At 35.1% G+C, this 22,043-nt stretch overlaps 1 protein-coding gene across 2 annotated transcripts; it reads right to left on the reverse strand.

Moving 5' to 3' along the window:
* Positions 1 to 19,380, reverse strand: LOC110877869 (UDP-glucose:glycoprotein glucosyltransferase). 2 transcript variants are annotated; one of them, XM_022126092.2, is made up of 36 exons: positions 19,007 to 19,380; positions 17,981 to 18,427; positions 17,091 to 17,244; positions 16,211 to 16,382; positions 15,612 to 15,685; positions 14,590 to 14,686; positions 14,368 to 14,480; positions 14,172 to 14,287; positions 13,840 to 13,897; positions 13,559 to 13,711; positions 12,754 to 12,852; positions 12,210 to 12,362; positions 12,025 to 12,093; positions 11,856 to 11,938; positions 10,929 to 11,091; positions 9,683 to 9,817; positions 9,490 to 9,592; positions 9,312 to 9,406; positions 8,613 to 8,725; positions 8,258 to 8,459; positions 7,691 to 7,759; positions 7,454 to 7,599; positions 6,535 to 6,784; positions 5,788 to 5,844; positions 5,572 to 5,702; positions 5,389 to 5,477; positions 4,619 to 4,953; positions 4,431 to 4,526; positions 3,940 to 4,004; positions 3,187 to 3,289; positions 2,950 to 3,108; positions 2,714 to 2,854; positions 2,068 to 2,111; positions 1,851 to 1,965; positions 1,214 to 1,366; positions 1 to 418 (listed from the first exon to the last, which is right to left on the reverse strand). In XM_022126092.2, exons 1-36 carry the CDS (start codon positions 19,165 to 19,167, stop codon positions 254 to 256), a joined length of 4,878 nt encoding a protein of 1,625 aa, XP_021981784.1. In that variant the 5' UTR covers positions 19,168 to 19,380; the 3' UTR covers positions 1 to 253. The 2 variants fall into 2 exon arrangements, with proteins under 2 accessions (XP_021981784.1, XP_021981783.1); XM_022126091.2 differs by having other exon boundaries at positions 3,940 to 4,007.
* Between the last annotated feature and the right edge of the window lie 2,663 nt (positions 19,381 to 22,043).

Genomic DNA, 22,043 nt, shown 5'->3' on the forward strand with positions numbered 1-22,043 from the left:
CAACCATATTAAAACTGTCTTCTTCTATAATAAACCATGACACATATTCAATTCTACATGTGTGAATTTACTCCAATGCCAAATATGTCACCAAAACTGTTCAAAATTTAGTTAGTTTAAAGTTTGAATCTTTGTGTGATATCATCTTCCTAATTTTAGGAACAACATTCTAATCTTAATGCCGGGATATAGAACGCGCAGACCACTAAAGTTTTTATAATCCACAATGCGGCCCTTGTTGACAAATGATTCTTCACAACTCGTCTTTTGTTTCTAGGTCTTCTTCGACTACTTGCGGTTGAACCGGAGGGCTAACCACCTTTTCTACTGGGCTCGCATCTTCACCTAATATCTTTGAGGTGAAATGTCTTGCTTCCTGGTCAAGATCTGGCCACTCTGCTACAATCCTTCGGGCACCCTGTGTTCCGATAAAGATGGTTAGACATCAGGGTACAGCTTGTAGTACAACCCCATATGAGGATTGATGGTGTTTTGAAAGTGATTATATAATATTATGTAAATTCATAAGATCATATAACCAGGTTTTTTAATTGTGACAAATTCAGATTCTTTAAAAATGAATAGATAAAATAACCAAAAATGATGTAAGCGGGGTAACTTTGTAGAATAGTAACCAAGTTTTAAAAGTGTTCCGATTAGGTCACTCAAGTTTCAAAAGTGTTCCAATCAGGTCACTGAACATTCATTTTTCATTAAAATTAAAGGGTTTTTCATCCATTTCATAGGTAGCCGTGGATTTTTGTTTATTTTTTTCCCTTTTATTTGATGCTAACGTCGAGTGATGACGTGGATTTTAACTTTTTTTTTTATTTTTAATGTAATTAAAGTGTTTTTATTTTTTATAAATATAATTTCATATATTAAAATAATCCGATCCCAGCATCTTATGCTCCATTTTTTTCTTGACACATGGAAAAAATGACATGGCTCGATTTGAATTTTCGGTTATTTAATTGAGACAAAAACGGTACGAGTGACCTTTTCCATTTTTTCGGTTATTTAAGCTGACACATGGAAAAAATGACACATGGAAAAAATGACATGGCTCCATTTTTTAGAACACATTTAAAACTTGGTTACTATTTTGTGACATTTTCCCTAAGCGAAAATATAACATTTTGTCCATACATTTATTCATGATAATCAGCTTGGAAATACCAATACGTACACAAATACGGAAAGTATGACTGACCTGAAGTTTGGGCTCTTTAGTCATTGGATTGTTGCAAAGATCGATGGTTTTAGCTCGGGCTTTTGTAGAGTTGCCACACCAAGATTCGCACCATAGCCATTCTTGTGGTAGTGAAAAGATGGGTACTGTGTGCTGGGCGTAGTTCGGCAGATCCTGAAACATTGATGGGGATTCAATAAAATAGCATAACTAATGAAATCAGACATACAAATAGGGCCTTGTGAGCCACTCGAGACCAACTCGCACAAAGCTCAAATCAAGCCAAGCATAAACGTGCTTGATCCCAACATATAAATAAGCTCGTTTAATAAACAGGCCCAAGTCCATGCTTCATATACCAAGCGCAACTAGACTCGCGAGCCAAAATAATATAATAATTTTTATTTAATATAAATAAAAATAACTAAACAACAAATGTAATGTTATATATAAAAGTTTTGATTATAAATATATACATATATATACAATAAATAAAAATTAAGATATAATAAATGAGCCATGCTCAATCTTTGAATATTATATATGCACTTTTGGGATTCGCCCCATTTCCTTGTTTGATAATTGTTCTTATTTTACCACCCGTTAGAGATAAAAAACATAAACTGAATCAGCCACTATGGGCTGAACTTGCACTTGCCTGGTCGAGGTTAGAAAGACTATTTGGATCTTTGCTAAGTGTTTCATAAAACACCCTCAAATTGTCTCCAGCCGCAGTTTCCCGAAACTTGATCAAATCAACAACGTACAATGCACTGCCGATCGAAAGATACATTAATCAACACATTCAAGACTTTCGTAAAACTTAAGTTATAAGCACAATAGCATCAATTATAAAGTACAAATGATGACCGTACCTAATATGATAAGGTCGTCCTCGTAAATGTTCCTTCCAAAAACCCTAAAATGAAATCAAAAAATGTTGATGTTGTTTAAACAATGCTACAACATTGACTCTTTAGAGTTTAGGGCATCCTAACTAGGGCTGCAAACGAACTGAACGTTCAGCGAACAGTTTGTGAACCGTTCGGCGGGAAGTTCGTTTGTGTTCATTCGTTTAATAAATGAATGAACACGAACAAGAAATTTCGTTCGTTTAGTTAAATGAACGAACATGAACAGATGTGGTTCGTTCATTTATGTTCGTGAACGTTCGGTAGCGTGTTAATTTATGTTCGATAGCTCATTAGTGTTTCAGTTTTTATATTTTATTTAAATACTTAAAATTTCAGACAAATAAAATATTTAGTAAATAAGTATCATTGTATTATAAATTCGGTTCATGAACGTTTGTTTGTGTTCATGAACATTAGTTTGTGTTCGTTTGTGTTCATGAATGTTTGTTACCTAAAATTAACAAATGAACACGAACACGTCCATTCCCTAACGAACAAACACGAACAAAAAATCTCGTTCGGTAAGTGTTCTTGAACAGTTTGTGAACACATATTGACTCCAAAACTTGCCCATAAACATAATCTCGGGATACACAAGAAAACTTACTTGTTTCCAAAACCGAAAACCGTCCATATCCCGATTGTTATCACAAAAAGGGGTATAAGCAAGAGGTCTTCCTTTCAAATTCATGTCATAGAGTTCTCCCATGTCAGCCCTAACAATCTGATCCGCGTCGACAAATATAACCTATAAACACATATACATACACATTTTTAGCATATACACGCATGTATTACATTTTCTAAAAAATAAAAAAAATAATATGATTTTCAGCTATATACCTTCTCAAGAGAAAGAGGGAAAATGACATCAAGAAATAGAATTTTATAAGCCCAGATAATTCGTTGTTTTTCTTTCTGTTTATGCAACCAACTAGGCCATTTATATGTAACCAATTCATACTCGAAACCGTATTCTTGCGCCATATGTGGAATCACATCCTGCGTGAATGTGACAACAAGATTTAAGTTTCATAAAAAGTTTAAGAAAGCGAGAGACGAGATTTTGATGAAGCGGACCTTAAATTGCGGTGAAAGGTAGTTCTTTATAAACCAGAACTTCACTGGACGTTGTGTGTTTTTCAGAACACTTAAAATCATGATTTTCAGAAACCGTTCATACCTGCATAAAGCACACAACAAAAAGATTATATTAACGTTGTAATAAATAATAATATAGTTTTTGTCATCATAATTAACATTAACACTTATCATTAATAATTTTTGGACAAAACATCTTTTGGGTCAAGAACGACCCGTTTCGACGGTTGTTTTACCCGAACAGGCCGACTTACACACCTGACCTCTAGTTAAAATTAAGGAAAAATTACAAGTTTTGTCCTTTATCTTTATACCACTTTTCAGGCGGTGTCCTTTCTAACGAATGTTGACAGGTGGTGTCCTTTACTAGGTATTTTGTTGCAAGTTTAGTCCTTTACACCCAACCCAGTTAAAAAACCCTGTTAATTGTTGACAGGCAGTGTCCTTTACTAGGTATTTTGTTGCAAGTTTAGTCCTTTACCTAGGTATTTTGTTGCAAGTTTAGTCCTTTACACCCAACAATTAACAGGGTTTTTTAACTGGGTTGGGTGTAAAGGACTAAACTTGCAACAAAATACCTAGTAAAGGACACCGCCTGTCAACATTCGTTAAAAAGGACACCGCCTGAAAAGTGGTATAAAGATAAAGGACAAAACTTGTAATTTTTCCTAAAATTGAAAACAACGAATTGTCAAAATTCACAAGAGAAGATTTGGGGAAAGAATCACTTACAAATGTCCAGAAGCAATAGAGAATATATTTATCGTTTTACCCTTTCGCCCATTGCTTACATTATCCTGCACAAAATATATTAATATGTTTATAAAAAGGTAAGATTTAGAGGTTTCTGTTTATGTTATAAACAAAAGATAAAAGTACATGAATGGTCCCTATGGTTAACCAAAATGTTGGATTTGTTTCCTAGCTTTTCAAAAGTACACGGATGGTCCTTGTGGTTTGATTTTTGTAACGCATTAAGTCCCCAGCAAACACATACAAAGGTTTCAACAGGTCCGAGTTAGGGATTAAATGCGTTACAAAGTGCAAACCACAGGGACCATCCATGTATTTTTGGAAAAAGTTGAAGACTAAATGCGTTACAAAGTGCAAGCCACAGGGACCATCCATATACTTTTAGAAAGCTAGGGACCAGATCCAAAATTTTGGACAACCATAAGGACCATCTGTGTACTTTACTCTAAAAAAAATTACAAAATACTTACCAATTTGGTGCTTCCACTGTTCTTCGTGTGCCCATTACCGCCAATAAGAGAAGACGCCCACTTCAAAATATTAGAATTCCAACCCTCCTTATCACCCTGCAAAAATCACAAAAAGACGGGCTTTAAAACCACGTTGATTTAAATCATGAAAAGGATTTTCTTTACGAAACAAATAAACGAAACCCGACTTGTTTCCTAGAAGAATCGTCGTCATCGGAAGGAATCAAAAGTTTTTCATGTTCTTTTCCCTTTTTCTTGGCAACTCCAAGATGAACTGGTTTTCCACGCAAGTAGTCTATGGTGATGCGCTTCATTGAGTGTTTTTCGGGCCCGTCTTGCAAAACGTAGAGATCGGAACTTCGACCCGGTGCAAGTTGTAGGTACCAAACACCGGGTGACACCTTCATTTGCCAATAACCCAAATTGGCCATCACGAGTGTGTCGACCAAATGGGGGTTCCGTTTGGTTCCGAGTATCATTTGAAGGCCTCGCGGGGGTTCGTGATCCTTCTCTGAGCAATGGCCTGGTTCAAAACACATAAGGTCGAGTTGATCAACGATTAAAATTTTGTCCATCTTTATATTTATTTTATAAACAATTAATGCATCAAATACGATTAGTAACCTACATTATAGACAATCAAGTGATTTTAGATGTATGCATCACAAAAACAATTTGACGACTTTCATTTAGCCCATTTAGATCTAAAGATTAAGCTAAAAGATTAAAAAGCAAAGGAAACAAGTCAAACAGGTCAATAGTTATTTGAAACGTGTGTAAAATAAAGCCTCCAACATCACTTTACTAAAGAAAATCATACTACCATTGTAATAGTATAAGCTTTATTTAATCATGTTTTGAAACATTTATTATTTAAAAACTTATGAACATAAATAGAGATTTTTTCGGGCCGACAACAATATATAAATAAATGGTTGATAAAAAAATTAAGGTTTACCAGTAAGAATGAGAGCTTCAAGTTCAAAAACTGCCTGTAGTGTCCTTGTGTCACCAAGGTTCTCAAGTAATATATTGTCAAGATCATGACTGAAATACCAAAAAAATGAAAAGCCGTTAACAAGTATAAAAAAAAATCATAGGGTGTGAAACCACAAGATCGTAAAGAACACTGGAAACTTACACTGCAATGACAGGTTCAACAAGCCAAGATTCAGGAACATCAAGATTCATGGTTAGCGTTTTTGATAGTGGCATATTTGCGAAAAATGCTTTAGGGCCATGTACGGTTAAATCAGTGTTACTGAAATCATCCTGAAATATACAAACATAAATAAAATTAATCTTGTATAGATGAAAAATAACGGTCCTATGTAAAAGATATATTGGTGGACTTTACCATTGTTGGAGTTACAAATCGGTAGTAATTCTTCAGCGGGAGATCAACAAGGGAACTCTGTCAAGACATTGAACACGTTTAGATTATTAAAGGGTATTTTAGACATTTCACAAACAGTCTCATCAAACTCTTTAGAGTTATTTGCAAAGTCAACGCAGCTAGGGCTGTAATCGAGCCGAGTTGGGCTCAAGCTCGAACTTAAATGAGCCAGCTCAGCTCGTTTATTTTTTTCGAGCTGAAAAGCCGAGCTCGAGCTCCACTCTTTAAAACTTCAAGCCAGCTCGAGCCCAACCGAACCGGCTCGTTAGATTTTTTTAATTTTTTATTAAACTTTTTTACAGATATTGATTACATATACTAAAGATAGAAAATATTAACACACATTTCTAAAAATATATATATACACACACATACAGACGAGCCATCAAGTCGAGCCACGAGTTGAGCGACGACTCACGAGTCGAGCCCCGAGTCGAGCCATCAAGCCGAGACACGAGTCGAGCACCCCTGGCTCGAGCTCGGCTCAGCTCAAAACAAATCGAGCTTCGAGCACGTTTCGAGCGAGCCTCGAGCCACGAGCTTTTTGAACACCCCTAAACGCAGTGTTGTAGGAACACTAAAACGAAAGATTATCTGAACATTAGAAGTTCAAACAGATGATTATCTGATTAGTCAACAACTAATTATCACTTTAAAATGTGCATCGAAAACCGTCTATATGATTTCTAAGTTGGATAAGAAACTAACCATCGGGTTAAACACGAGCCGCATGCTTGGCTGGCTGCATTTCGACAGTATCCGAAGAAGTGAAGATAATTTTTGACCAGAAGAGCTCAAAGGATCAAGAACAGCATCTATATGAATTGTGGAATTTTCACTACCGAGAACAACAGCACTGTGTTCTGCGCTCAACATCTCAAAACGAGCACTTTCAGAACTTCGGTCTCGTGTAGAAAGTGAAGATGTGACAGACATTAGTATATCACTCATGAATTTGCTGCAGGAATTTCAAGAGAAAACAAAAACTCAACTTTACATGCGTATCAAAATATAACTACATGAATATAAAAATATATATATAGAAAGAACATGTAGTAAATTGAGGTAAGTTACTATGTTTTTATGTTATATATAATAGCAATGATAATCTTGACCCATTTAGTTACGTTGGGTTGACTTGTGTTATGGTTTATCTCTAACTAGTCAAATGGGTCAAAAAGAAGAGAAATAGGTCATATGGGTTAAAAGTTTAATCCTTAAACCTCCTTAATCTATTTGTTTTATTAAATTAACTTTTTATATGCTTTTTATCTATTTTTCTTATCTTCTATTCATTATTAGTATTAAATTTATTTATTATGTAATTTGTTACTCTATTTCTATTAATTACCTGCCTATATATATATTTTATTTTATGCATCCACGTTGTTGTACGTATAGGATTTTTAAATATTATAAGGTACATCGTACCGAAACAATCCGAAATGAGCCCCCCCCCCCCCTACCGAATTTTAGGGACCTATCGAATCACGATCCCGTTCAACGTTCCCGTACCGGAGCGTACCGTGAACCATGTGACTATGACCCAAACCACCCGACCCGCCCGGTTTGCCACTTCTAATGTATATATGTATATAGAAACGGAAAGTGTGTGTAAGCAAAGAACCTCATAAGTGTGTCGGGGTCCACATTCTCCCACGTCACCTCTTCGATAATGTCAGCAACATGCTTTATTCGTTGCTTAAATTCCACAGATTCAAGAAGATGCAAATCTTGGCTTAAAAATGTTACAGAATCAGGGACTGGAACCACCTATCCAAATTTCAAGGGCAATAAAGTAAATTATACTTAGTCGAACCCGCATTTACTAATAAAAAACAAGTATTGTAGGAAAGGAACACACCCGTCCATTGGTAACGACTGCATTAGTGCCTTTTTCAATCCCCACTTGTCCATATAAAAACTGACCCACCTGCACGTTATACAGATAGGTGTTAATAGCAAATCAAGAAGAAAGTAAATGAAAGAACGTTCATGAACACATTACCGAACGTTCGCAAACATAATTGAACGAACAAGACCTTTGTTCATGTTCGTTCATTTAACTAATCGAACAAAATTCTTGTTCGTGTTCGTTCATTTATTAAACGTACGAACGTAAACGAACTTCCTGCCACACGGTTCACCAACTGTTCGCTAAACGTTCGGTTCGTTTACAGCACTACTCAGTTTTGTTATGTTAAAAAATCTCTCTTTTCATTTTCCCTTTTTCTTTTTCGTTTAATGTTCATTTCGTCATTATCATAATACAAAATTGCGCTAAAAATATGTATCAAAATCAATTTCCTTTACAAAATGCCTTTCACCAAGGCAACTTAAAATGTTAGGCATTTTTTTAAGTTTTAAACCGCGTACAAGAAATTATAAAGTTCAATAATTTTTAGGACCCGAATTATATATTTTCGTGTACCTTCTTCATATGAGATGTAAATTTGGCAACAGAAAATTCCGAAAGAGCGGACATAAATCCTTTGGATTGTATTCCATTTGCATCAGCAAGTTGAGAAATCTTATCCAGAAGAGCTTGACTATTTTGAGAAGACTCGAGTATGTACTCATTCCCGTAAAATGTGCATAGTTGGTCCAGAAAGTTTAATACTTGTTTCTTATGACTGGAAGATAAAAATATAGATATATATATATATATATATATATATATATATATATATATACATATCAATAATCAGATAACTTCAATTACAAGTGTGAGAAACTGATGATATTAACAAGATTCTGCAGATATTTAACTAAAACAAAATTTATACCTATATGAGGAGGCTGCGATTTCAAAAGCTTTCATAAAGATGAAACTATATGAATCAGCATCGAAATCCGAGTTGAATAAAAGACCCACTCGAGCATTTGCGGAACCTACCATCTGTGAAGAATCGTTAGTGTCTTTGACAGGCATATAATAGATATCTAGTGGTTTACCATCCGCACTCCGCAACGGGTTCGAAACATAGATAAAAATAAGCATCGGGAATGTAGCGATAAAAAACAAAATTACGAAAGTCATGGAAAAGTTACGTCATATGTACGAAAGCCAAGTTATTCGAACAAAATTTACACCAAAGCGTATATAAAGATTAACACGACGCCCGTGCATTACAGCAAGTCGGTTTAAACGTAGTAAAAAACAAGCCACAATGGTTTATCTAGAAATGAGTGCCAAGCGGTTTAAAAAACCGAACCGTTTAAAAAGATGTTTAAAACAACCAGTCAGTTTAAAACAGCGGTACGAAAATTCACAACAAAACATGTCACAATGGTGTATTTAGAGACGAGTGCCGGGCGGTTCAAAAAAACGAACAAATTTAAAAAAAAAATGTTTAAAACAACTGGTCGGTTTAGAAACAACATCACGCAGAGAACCAAAAAAAGACAGTACGCGCATCAAAGGCTGATATTTATAAGAACCAATATGAAATGAATGGCATATAAAAATAGTCATGAAAGTTTACCAGATAACGTATTCCCTCGTGGAGTAACTTAACTCCTTTTCTTGATGTGACATCAACAGCAAGAAGATGAGTCACCGGCTTCAAGTCATCAATAGCTGGGACACATAAGATAAATGAGAAAACAAAAATTCAACGGTTTATAAAAATTATCAAATGTAAGATCCGGCTGAAATCTTACTTCCGGTAGAGTGAAAATATTCAACGTTATTTAGCAGTGATTCATCTCCAACGATTGATGCGGTCAAAGAAACAAATTTAGACTTCGCCTTATCTCCAACAATCTGTATAGTAAATATGATATGGATTTAAACAAATTAACTTAACCGAAAGATGTGATTGAAAAGATTCAATTGTAGTTCTGAAACATGAACCTGTGGGTTATAACGCTGAATACCGCTTTCAGATAAAAATTTGTCGAGGACATCGGTGCGAGAATTTATCTGTCCGTAGTAAACGTGTTCCTGGATTCTTGGCAGCTCATCATTCATTGCATTCATTAGAGCCTCCTGAAGTAACAAAACGACATAAATTTCTTGTCAAATATTTATTATATATATAGGCTAGGAGTTGGCTACAAAGTCCAAAACCATAATGTCAACCATGAAAACACCAAAAACCAACAAATAACATAATGAGGATTACTAAAACATCATATATGTGGGTTTTGTGTTGTGTTTCGTATGATAAGACTCTGATTATAGAATGACAAACATTAGTGTGTTTTATGTTAATTAGCATATTGTGTTTTATATTCACAGTTCTACGATGGTGTGTTTGAAGTTTTTTATAGACTATTAGGGTTTGAATATGGTGTTTTAGTAATCTTCACTCTGTTATTTGGGGGTTTTAAGTGTGTTTTATGGCTGAAATTATAGTGTTTTATGACTTTTTACACGTTTTAGGAAATTTGGACTTTGTAGCCGAACCCCACCCTATATATATACACATACATGTGTGTCTGTGTATAGAGAGAGAGGAAGGTTAACGTACAATAGCCCCTCAACGTGCGACGGTGCGTGAGTGAATCACACATGTTCATTTTCAAAATATGCACGTTATAATACATAATTACACACGTTATTTGCATAACCACGCATGGAGTGGGTTAAACCCTGGTTACGCACATTATTTGCATAATTACGCATGGGGTAGGTTAAATCCTAGTTACGCACGTTAGTCGCATACTTACTTACGCATGGGTGGGTTAACCCTAATTACGCATGTTATTTGCATAATTACGCACGTTATTTTTTACTCGTGTACCGTCACACGTTAAGACCCTTTTGTATTTAAAACTTTCACTGTATATTACCACATTAATAATCTATAAATTCGAAAAAAAAAAACGATTGAAGTGTTTGATCCATTTGACATGTATCCCTTTAGTTAATTTATCTTCATTTGACTTGTTTGAGATAAACTATAACCTAAATTGACTTATTCAAAAGTAAATGGATCAAACTTCAACCGACAATAAAATGGCAAGTGGCCGCATGCGAGCCACACCGTTATTTGTTAACAAAGTCAATTTTAAAATATAAATATAATTAACTACTCACTACTGGATGTATATTACAAAATTAATATAAAAAGAGCATTTAATGGTAAACAGATAACCTCGTCGTAATTGTGAACAAGACCGTTCATCAAGAGGGAGCATTCCAGTTTTGCCAATCCAAGCTTGAAAACAAACAAGGAACTCGCTTGAGATGATTCACGGAAAGATTGATCCTTTTCAAGCTTTAGTAATGTATCTTGAGGTGGAGTTTTTGCCTTTTGCCTGCAAAACAGATACGCATTAAACGTAAAATTTCCCCCACGCCTTGCGGTGGCGTCGAAACGTAAAGTAATGCGAATTTATAGCATCTAATGCAAACGTATTTTATTTGACCCGACATGTTTCTAACAAAATTTACGTCAGAACGTAAACCAAGTGAAAACGTACATAAAAGAAAAGCACGAACACGTTTTATATTTGACCCGACTTATTTCCTTAGAAAAATTACTTCGAAACGTAAGAAAATATTGGTTTTTTAAGTTAAAGGATGGTACCGCATTGCGGCAGCGTTGAAACGTAAAGTAACTCGAATTTATACCGTCTAATGAAAACGTATTGTATTTGATTCCACTCATTTCCGAAGAACAATTACATCATAACGTAGACCAACTGAAAACGTACATAGAAAAAATGCACGAAAACGTATTGTATTTAACCTGACACATACATGTATACAAAAAAAACACTTACAACTTGAGGGGGGTCATAATGACATTTCATTATTTTTTTAGAAAGGTAAAGGGGTATAAGTGTAGAAACTGAAAGTCAAGGGGCTAAAGTTAAAAAAAGACAAAAAAAAGTTACTGCAGCGCTGATGTGACGGACGCTGCAGTAACCACAACTTGTTCTTTAATAATATTATAATAACAAAATAACATATGCATGTCAAACCCATATAAAAATACGCATCCACTTGCTTTGTACAAGAAATAATGATAATAAAAAAAATATGCATTTATTCTCCAAAGATAACCTTCACAACTTACAATAGTGTTTCTACAAATGCTCCCTCCACATGGTGCAGCGCTGGTGCATCTTCTTCCCCTGAATCCATCCGTAGTTTGTTCACCTATATAAGGTGTAATCAAGCTATCAAAACGCATGTGTGTATTTACTAACAAATAATGATGTGTGTATTTACTAACAAACGCGTACATTGCTGAGAAATTCAAAAGCTTTCAGCATCCCATGACTTTCTTTGATATGAAAGAAAAGGCGAATAGTCTGCATTTCATTAGAGTAAACAGTATTGATTAGTGAACGAAATGCTACATAACAGAATCACAAAGCACAAAGAAAAAGAATCAATATATTAAAAAAGAATGAAAATAAGTTGTCACCAAGCTTGAGAGATCTTCGTTAATTTCGCTTTCAAGATGTGGGAATTCGCCACCATTTGCCTGAAGTGTCTCGATCATTTTTGTAGAATACAATATCACTCCAAACCTTATTGGGAGGCTATTCTCAAACAAAGTTACAATATTGTCAACAGTCTGCAAAACACAGCATAATTAAGATTTCTGACTCGTCCAGCAAACTCAAAATAGACGGTGGCAAAATGGGCAGGACGGGCAGGTTGAGTAACAGGTCAAAACGAGAAATTTTTAGCAACGAGTTGACCCGACACACTTTTATCCAACTTTTCTTATAAAAAGATATATAAGAAAACATATTATTAGAGTAATATTTTATTTTTTTGAAAAAAACAATTCAGTAGGTTGTATGTATTAAAATATACACATAGGGTGACTTTTGACTTGTTCAACCCATATAACCCGTTTCTTTGTTAACTGTTTTATATCCCATTTGACATGTCGGAAACAAATCGACATGTATATAAGTGTATGAGTCGAAATTGCCACCACTAGATATAAAGAACATTACCTCAAGTCCACAAATAGTGGCAGGATCCAACACATAGACGGCGTGAAACAGGTTCTTACGAATGTAGCGTAATTGTCCGGGGAACACGGGCATTAGAAGCTATAGCAATAAACCCAAAAATGTTACCCCAGAAGAATAGAATATATATATATATATAGGGTTAGGCTCATTTGTGAACAACCCCCTTGATAGTGAACACTAGTGAACTAATCATAGCCCTTGATTATCAATACACAAGTGTAAATCAATGGCCAGGATTCATTCACTCAGTTCACAAATACACTAGGGAAGGATTAGAATGAAAACCCATTTTAGGTGAGAAAACCGTGAAAACCTTGTGTTACATTATCTAAAATAGCGTATTGTTTTATGAAAATTTTATGGAATGTATTATTATACATATTTCCAAGCGTTTTTCGTGCCAAAAAAAAATCAAAAAAGCGCCAAAGAAATTATTTTTTTTAAATAAATGAAATTCCTACGTAACATGTATATAGCATCATCTTTATAAACGACAGCAATTTGTTCCATATGTAACATACGAAACCTTTTTTTAATATCCATTAGGCGCTTTTTTTCTCAAAACGCTCAAAAACATGTATATTACATGCCCTATTTTTTTTTATAAAAAAAAAAATATGTTGTTTTAGATAGTGTAACACAAGGGTTAGTCAGAGTTTTCAAAGTTTCTCCAGCACAAGTGGGTTTTCATTCTAGTATTATATATATGTGTGTGTGTGTATGCCCTTATTGAACTCGTTTGAGAATTAGTATATAGAATTTTTCAAATAAACATAAAGTATACCTCATTTAGGTTACTCCGCCATTGCTTGTACCTGGCATCCACCTCTAAGTTATTGATATACTGAACATGGTCGGAACGGAAGTCAACACGAAATGAATTGGATTCGGGAGGAGGTAGAGTTGACAAAAGCTTCCGAATCGTGCTTGAAGGAACCTTGAATATGTAACATCAAGTAAATATGGTTATCAAGTAGATGTAAAGTTGGGCATAAAATACAATTATATCAAAAAAAACGATTAACCATTTTTATCAACTGCTAAGAAAGAATGAAGAATTGTAACCTTTAGTTTTGCATATTGATCAGCTAACGATAATTCTTGATGGACCATGTCGATCAACCTTTGGAAGAAAAACACTCAATTATAACATGAGAAAATGATTATTTTAATAATAATAATAATCAACTTTTTTGTATTAATGATTTATTTATCCTCTTAAATACACTTTGGGCAACTTTCGACCCATTCAAACCATTTGACTTGTTTCCTTTTAAGCTATTTTTTACTATTTTACATGTTTGACCCGTATAACCCGAATCGACCCATTTATAAGCAGATGAACTAAAGTTGCCACCTCTACTTAGAATTAACGATGGAATGGAAAGAAGCATTACAGAAAAAGGTCGATATCTTCGATATCAATTAAAGCACCATTCAGAGCCATTAAGGACTTGCCAGGTGGGATCATTCGCTGATTTGCAAGTATTTCATCTTTGATTGAGTCATCAAGCTGCGTGAATTATCAAACAAGAGTAATTTACTTTGCAAAAGAAGTAATATAGTAAACACAAATGGAAAACGAAAACTTACCTTCATACGCGATAAGTAAGAGACAACACTAGGGAAATTTTGATTAATTTCTTGCATTGAGTGAAGAGGGTCCGATGCGTGAACAATCTTTTGTACGGTTTGATGTCCTAGATCTGTTGTTAAGAACGTAAAGATAAAGATAATGATGAAGGCTACATTAGAAACTAGACCGAAACACATGCAAAAATAATTCTAATTCTATACAGAAATTGGTATAGCTACCTTTCAATTCCCACACGTTAAGTGTGTCAGATACGGTTGACGACAAGAGAGAATCCCTGAAAGCCATTATTTCAGAGGTCAGTTCGGGTTTCCTTTCCTGCATTAGTATAAAACACATGTTGATCAGCTGCTCCCAAATGCAATTACGAGAAATTTTATCTCAACTTTTATAAAATTACGTTGACTCTTCAATGACCCTTTAAAATTCTTTCTTGAAATGGAGGTGATAAATGGGTGGGTCGTGCAACAAGGGTAATTTTGTACGGGCCAAAATAACCAAGAAACCGATGATTAGGTTATGCTTCTAAATAACCACGTTTTGTGGTTCGGTTATAGTTATATGTGTAAAAGTAAAGTAACCGAAATAAAAAGGCCAACCGCAACTAAAACCCAACCTTAATGTTCTTTATTTTCTAAAAATAATATTATATGTCAGAAAAGTTTTGCTACAAATTTTCATAATAATATATCACGCGGGTCCCCCTTTTATAACTTAAAATTGTCTACCTTCCCCTATAACGAAGAATCCAAACTGTTTGTAACCAAAACCATCAGTTTTACTTTTTGTAAAACTACTAATGTCAAATATGAATACACATATTACATTATTTCAATGATTATTTTTTTAACTGACGATTAAGAAAGGGTAAATGCAATTAAAAAAATAAACTTCTAGAGGACTTTCAAGTTTGTACTAGTTTAACTCGTCTAAATCATTTGACTTTTATCCTTTCCCTTTTACTCATTTACTCGTTAATATAAAGCACAACCCAAATAGAGCCATTGACAAGTAAATAGGTTGAGACTGACATCTCTACTAATATACAAAGTAAAAAATTAAAGTGGTTCAAGTTTTGAAGAGCATGTATAAAAATAACTGAAACAAATATCTACATGTATTCTAGGTTGTGAAAGATTTGACTTATATATATACATACACACACACACTTAGACAAAATGGTCATTTGGGAAAAGTCGTGGATTAAAGAACATGGAACATAAGGAAAAATAAGAACAAATACCAAAATTTTCGAGAAGATGAACCCTCTAACTTCTTGACTAAGATCTTCAGTGTGGGGATCTTCTAGAGTGACACCTGCAATTTCAGTTTTAAATATGTCAATTTGGGTTACATTTCATTGTTAACGGGTCAAACATATGTAAAAAGGGGGGCTAAAAAGAAATAGGTCAAAATTGTTTAGAAAGTCACCACTAGCATATTCCAATGTTACAACAACCTACATCGCTGTTTTCGGTAATCATATTTCATAAATCAAATGATCATCCACATAACGTAGGGGTGTGCACGGTTCGGTTCGGTTCGGTTTTTGGGCAAAACCACCAAAACCGTAACCGAAATTTCGGTTTTCGGTTTTTGAAAACCGTTCGGTTTCGGTTTTTTCGGTTTCGGTTTTAGCAATGGTTCGGTTCGGTTTTTCGGTTTTTGAAACAAATAACGTATGTCATAATGCTTAAGTTTTACACTATTCCCGCCATGTTAAATATTATCCTCGTGGGTCCATGTGTTGTCACCATGAAAACAAAATCGAACGATCATAAGTCCCAATTTTAAATTTACTCTAAATAAAAAAAGAAGCAAACGAATAAACTTCACACTGACCTTTCTTTATTTCGCTGTCATCCATGGCCTTATATTCCATATTCTTTAAAGCAAGTTCTACACCGTAACCACCCAAATTCACGGGGTCTCTCGTACCTACCGCTCCACAATAACCGCTTTTTGATTCACAGCCTGAAGGCAACACGGGCCTTACAACATACTTAACTTTCCCCTGTGAGTTGATTTGACTTTATTAGCAAGTAATCTATCAAATACATGCATCTATGACTTCATCTTGTAATATATTTAAGCTAAAACAATCATAGATCCTGGGAAATTCCTATCATGATCTACTTAGTTGGGCCTTGGGTCAGAACAGATCACTAACCGATCGGATCCAAATCTGTTCTGGCCCATTGACTCAGTTACTATCAACTCCTCAAGGGTCACAATCACGTACTAGAAAGCCTAAAACTTGCACATAGGGGTGCAAACGAGCCGAGCTACTCGAGCTTGGCTCGAAAAAAGCCGAGCTTAAACGAGCCCGAGCCTAAGCTTCACTTATTGAGCTCGAGCCGACTCGCGAGCCTAAACAAGCCCGTTGTTATTATAATTTTTAATTAATATATTAAATTTTTATTTAAATAATAATTACTATTTATCAATTTATGAAATTGAATTATAATTAATTTAATTTAAGTACTAAATAATAAACGAGCAGAGCTCGAGCTTGAAAAACTACCTACGAGCCGAGCTCGAGCTTTAGAAACAAAGCTCGAATCTAGCCGAGCTCGAGCTTTCATAAGTTAAACGAGCCGAACAGTTCATACTGAGGGCATGTTATGCATATATCATGTAGACTAGTTGGACCAAAGGTGTCAAAGGCCATATAAACGATTATAAAAAAGACTAATCAAGAAAAGGCTAGTTTTGATTCGACCTCTTTGGATGCTTCCACCAAGGTCCTATGAAATTCTTTAAAGCATTCCGTCCCAAGAGCTCCATATAAAATAGCGATTGGACTCCCGGGAGATGAGTCAAAGTAGACATGATCAAACTCGAAAAGTTCAGGCTGCTGAAATACATCTCCATCCCTGCAGTAGTAGATGCCATTAACATCTTGAAACGATATAAATAGAGATGGCACGATGATCGAGGCAGATGGTTTCGGTAATGGGTTCAGTTAAAAAATCTCATTTTTAGTACGATCTGGTTTGGTTGACCCGCAAAAACTTTTTTATCCATTTTAAATTAACTATTATAGAAAATTAATACCATAATTTTGATTACAAAAATAATATGTTTACAATAACAATTTAAATATATGAATAAAAGGTTTAGGAGGTTGTATGCACTAAAAAGAGACTTTGGCCAACTTTAAACCTGTTTGAGCCGAGTTCATGTTTTCGATAAAAGATTTTTCTTTAATCGTTTGATATGGAACACAAGCCAAATCAACCTATTCATTAGGGATGAGCATTTCGGTACCGGTACCAAATGGTACCGTACTGGTTAAATTTCGGTAGCAATGCGGGACCCACTTTTTGGCGTTTTCAGGATCGGTACTTTCGGTTCGGTTCGGTACGATACCAATGTTTTACCGCTTTTTACCATCAAATACCGTACCGTACTATACCGAGCATTTTCGGTACTTGTACCGCTACCCAATTTTGGCGATTTTCGGGATCGGTACCTTCGGTACCAGTTTCATGGACTGAAATTGCCACCTCTAGATAGAAGTACCGAAATGTTGTCACTTGTCGCTTACAACGTTTACACAATTTCTTAAACTTCCAAGTTCCAACATAAATTACAGTCAAAAGAACTTACTTATGAGGATTACGAAGCCACAACTGAAGCTCCGAAACATCAAAGAACAAAGCGGCACCGGTATCCACCCAGCAACATTTCCCGCCTGGACTTCTTGGATTAACACCTACAAGCAAAGAATCAGCCTTTTTGGCTTCTTCGCCTTCATTTGCATCGGATACACCTCCGTCATTAAAATTAGTATGCATGTCATCGGATAACGGAAACGAAGAAAGAGATTCTTCTGCTAATTGTTGATAAAGCACTAATCTTGGTGATGCGGAACGTAGAGTAAGAGATAGTTCAAAGACGGATGTCAGTTGTCCAGTCACAAGCGTTTTTCCGTAATTATATATTTTCTGTAAGCAATCTTTAGCGGTGTAGGGATCAGTGTTTCCGCTTTCGTTATTAAGCCACACCTCGACGAATTCCCAGAAATGGTCCTTCCATTCTTTAGAGAGCAACTCCCTATAAAACACAATTTATGATACATTAGTCCCATAAAGCAAGCCAAGCACATCACATACGCAAGGCGTTGCTCTGTGTACAACTAAACAAGCTTCATTTTACAACCAGAAGCTACGTCTCGGTTCTCACACTCTCACTCATCTGTTCTACCTATCAAACTAGACCTTTTCCTGAGTGCGCCTTTTAAAACCAATAATATATGCATTGCCATAACAGATTTGTTCAAGAATGCAACCATTTTTCTTAAATTACCATATACCAATCAATATCTATATAGTCAGACAGCATCAAAATAACTTAAGGTGGGAAGTTCAACTAAAATTCATCAAACAGATCAACATCTAAGCCACTAAGGAACTGTTTGGTAACATTGTGCTGAGTCTTCGTTAAGAGGCCGGACCGATTCGGTCAGCATGTTTCTAAAACCTATCCATTAAGAGTAGTCGAACCAAACACACTCTACCTCCGACGGATTCGATTCAGGAGATTCTGACCCATCAAATGAAAAGCATAATAAATGAAAAACACAACTTACTAACTATGAATTTTCTCAAAAGAAGATAACAACAAACAACATACCCAGCTTCTAGAAGAACTGATGTACCAGGCCACTTAGCCCTCAGAGCAACCTGCACATTCTTGGGTCTTTGAATCTCTGCATCAACCAAACACCCACAGACCATTGCACAAACAACAATCAAAATCATGACCCGAAACCCGGATCCGACTCGGGTCTCCATTGCTTGAATCTTTACACTCAATGCCAATATGTTGTGCTAATCTGATCAAGAAATCACAAGCTTTGAAACCCACCAAGAAAACCCATTAAAGATTGGAACTTTGAATTTGATTTTGGAGCTGGCTAGGGTTCTTGATGGGGATTAAGATCGAAAGTTTTTCTTAGGAGGGTAAACGCTTATGTGGAAGTAATATACACGTTGCAAATGTGACATGGCATGGGATTATTGGTGGGTGATGAGACTGATGAATATGAAATTTTGGGTTTTGGTTGTTTTGCAACTTTCATATGATTTTTTTTTGCCAGCTTGTAAGAGGGTGTGAAGGTTTACCCACAGGTTATGGGTTCGATCTCGATCTAATGGGGTTCTTGTACGGGGTTTAGACCAGACTGATCGAGAGGTACCGTATTATGAGTCCGCGGATTCAAACCTAAGCGGATACACCTAGAGGCGGCCAAGGTAACCGGTTAATCTACTCCTTCAAAAAAAATGATTTATTTATTTATGGCTAAATTGCACTTTACGTCTTTTATGTTTCAGGATTTCTGTAGGCGCTGTCCTTTAAGTTTAAAAATTACATTCTATGTCCTTTATGTTTGCAACCTATAACGGGCGGTGTCCTTTCTCATAAACCCAGTTATTTTTTAATGTTAAAACCCCTTGTCTCTCTCAACTTCAAACATGAGGGACCTTTTATGTAAAAAGTGAAACATTCAAAAACAAAACAAAAGCATCAGCCGCCATCTTCTATGTTTATCCGGTCGGTAATTCGCTGGATTCCGGCAACTCCGGAACCCCATTTCTACGCTTTTTCGGTCCGTTTCTTTCGCGATAAACATACTCTCCATAATTAACACAACTATATACAACCAGAACAATTTCGAACACGTCGGATTTTTTGTGCCTCTCAACTCGTCGGATTTCTTTACTCCGGCCAACATCATATTTTCGCCAATCCGAGCTTACTAGGTATGACTTAGACATATTTATGTTCGTTTGGTTAATATAAACAAAAGCCCTCTGTTAATCTAAACTCACAAAGGGCAAGTCGTGATGAATACTCAAGTTGAGGTTCACATGTTTAACCTAGTTTTTAAGTTTTTTTTTTTCAAATGTGTTTGTATAATAAAAAAATATTTGTGTATTTTATGCCAATATTCAAAAGTGTAAAGATAAATTGGCATATACTAAACTGATATGCACCAAATGTAATATATAAATGTGGATTCGTTTCGAGGATCGATTCCTTGACCGATGAAAGCGATGAACATGTATCTTGTACGGAATCCAAGTACGTGTGTGGATTAGATACAAAGAAGTAATTATAAGTTGTTTTCTATTACTGATATAACAGTTTACAACCACGAAAACAAATGAGCAGAGCTTCGCCTCTCTAATGCTCAAAGATGCAAATGACCAAGACCCTACACACACATATATATAGGCAGAGTGTGTGACACCTCGTATTTTCGATCTTTCCATTTTTGGCAAGTCTACTTGTACTTTCTATTTTTGTAAATTGTACCTTTGTGGTATTTGGTTTTATTCCCAAATTGTACTCGAGACTTGAAATCATAATGAAAGTGCATTACTTTATTCATATTTGTGTTTGAATACTATGTATTGTCAAAACAATTAAAAACATGATAAACTATGTTAAACACGTAAAAACAGTGAAAATACATCTTAATCTCAGCTCTCAAATTCATCATTGCCAAGAGATTACCCTAAACCGTACAAAAATCGGGAATTTATACGTTAATTCGGTAAAAATATCAAAACTTGGGTTAAATAAATTTTTATAATATTTTATTAATATTTTAGATAAGTAAATTAATAATTAAAATTAAATAAATAAATATTTTAAATTAAAATTTTAGTGATTTTGTTTAGTTTGGTTAGTTTAAACTAACTCAGTTAGTGAAAACCCAGTTAAATCAGCTAACCAGGTTGATTTTATCAAAGGACAGCACTAACTGAGTTAGAAAACTCAGTTAGTGACTAACCCAGTTAGTCAGATTAACTGTTAGTAAAAAAGGGGGGTTGAACCGCGGGGGAACCAGGATCGAACTCGGGACGTCACGCTTAACAAACAAACGACTAACCACTCGGCCGGGCATGCCACATCCAAACTATATTGAAATCTAATTATATTTAACAACTAATTAAATGCGCTGAATTTAAATAAAAACCGCCAAACTGGTTCGTCTTCTCCGACTGATGAGTTGATGACCGGAAACTTTGACCCTTCAAGTTCGAAACTGTTGCTGGCATCCCCTATATAAACCCGACTAAGTCTCATGTTCGTTCCTTTCACCCCCGATCACCGAAACGAGCACCGAATAATCCTTCACTCCCGAAACCGCTTCACACCTTCGCCGCCGGGAACCTTCGACCACCACCTTCGCCGCCGGGAACCACCGACCACCGCCGTCTGCCGCCACCTGCAACAAGTCCGGTACCTTCTTTTTCCGGCTATACGTCTTTGATTCCGATTCTTTTTTTTTGTGTTATTATTTTTGTTACAGTAATATTATTGATAATATTATTGTTAATATTATTGTTAGTATTATTATTAATTAATATTAGTATTATTATTATTATTATTAATATTATTATTATTATTAGATATTAATATTATCAGAAATATTATTAAACAGATTTAGTAATATTTTTAAATCTGAAATTTTATAACGGAATTATTATTTCTGTTTTTTTTCTTTTATGATCAGAATTTTTACAACAAAATAAATCAGATTTATTTTTAAATTTTCAGAATTATTATTAAATTTATTATTTAAAATCTGAATTATAATTCTTTATTTAATCAGATTTACTATTTTATTTCAGAATTATTATGTTATATAATAATCAGG

This window comes from Helianthus annuus, chromosome 9 (assembly GCF_002127325.2).
Source record: "Helianthus annuus cultivar XRQ/B chromosome 9, HanXRQr2.0-SUNRISE, whole genome shotgun sequence".
NCBI classification, from domain to species: domain Eukaryota; kingdom Viridiplantae; phylum Streptophyta; class Magnoliopsida; order Asterales; family Asteraceae; genus Helianthus; species Helianthus annuus.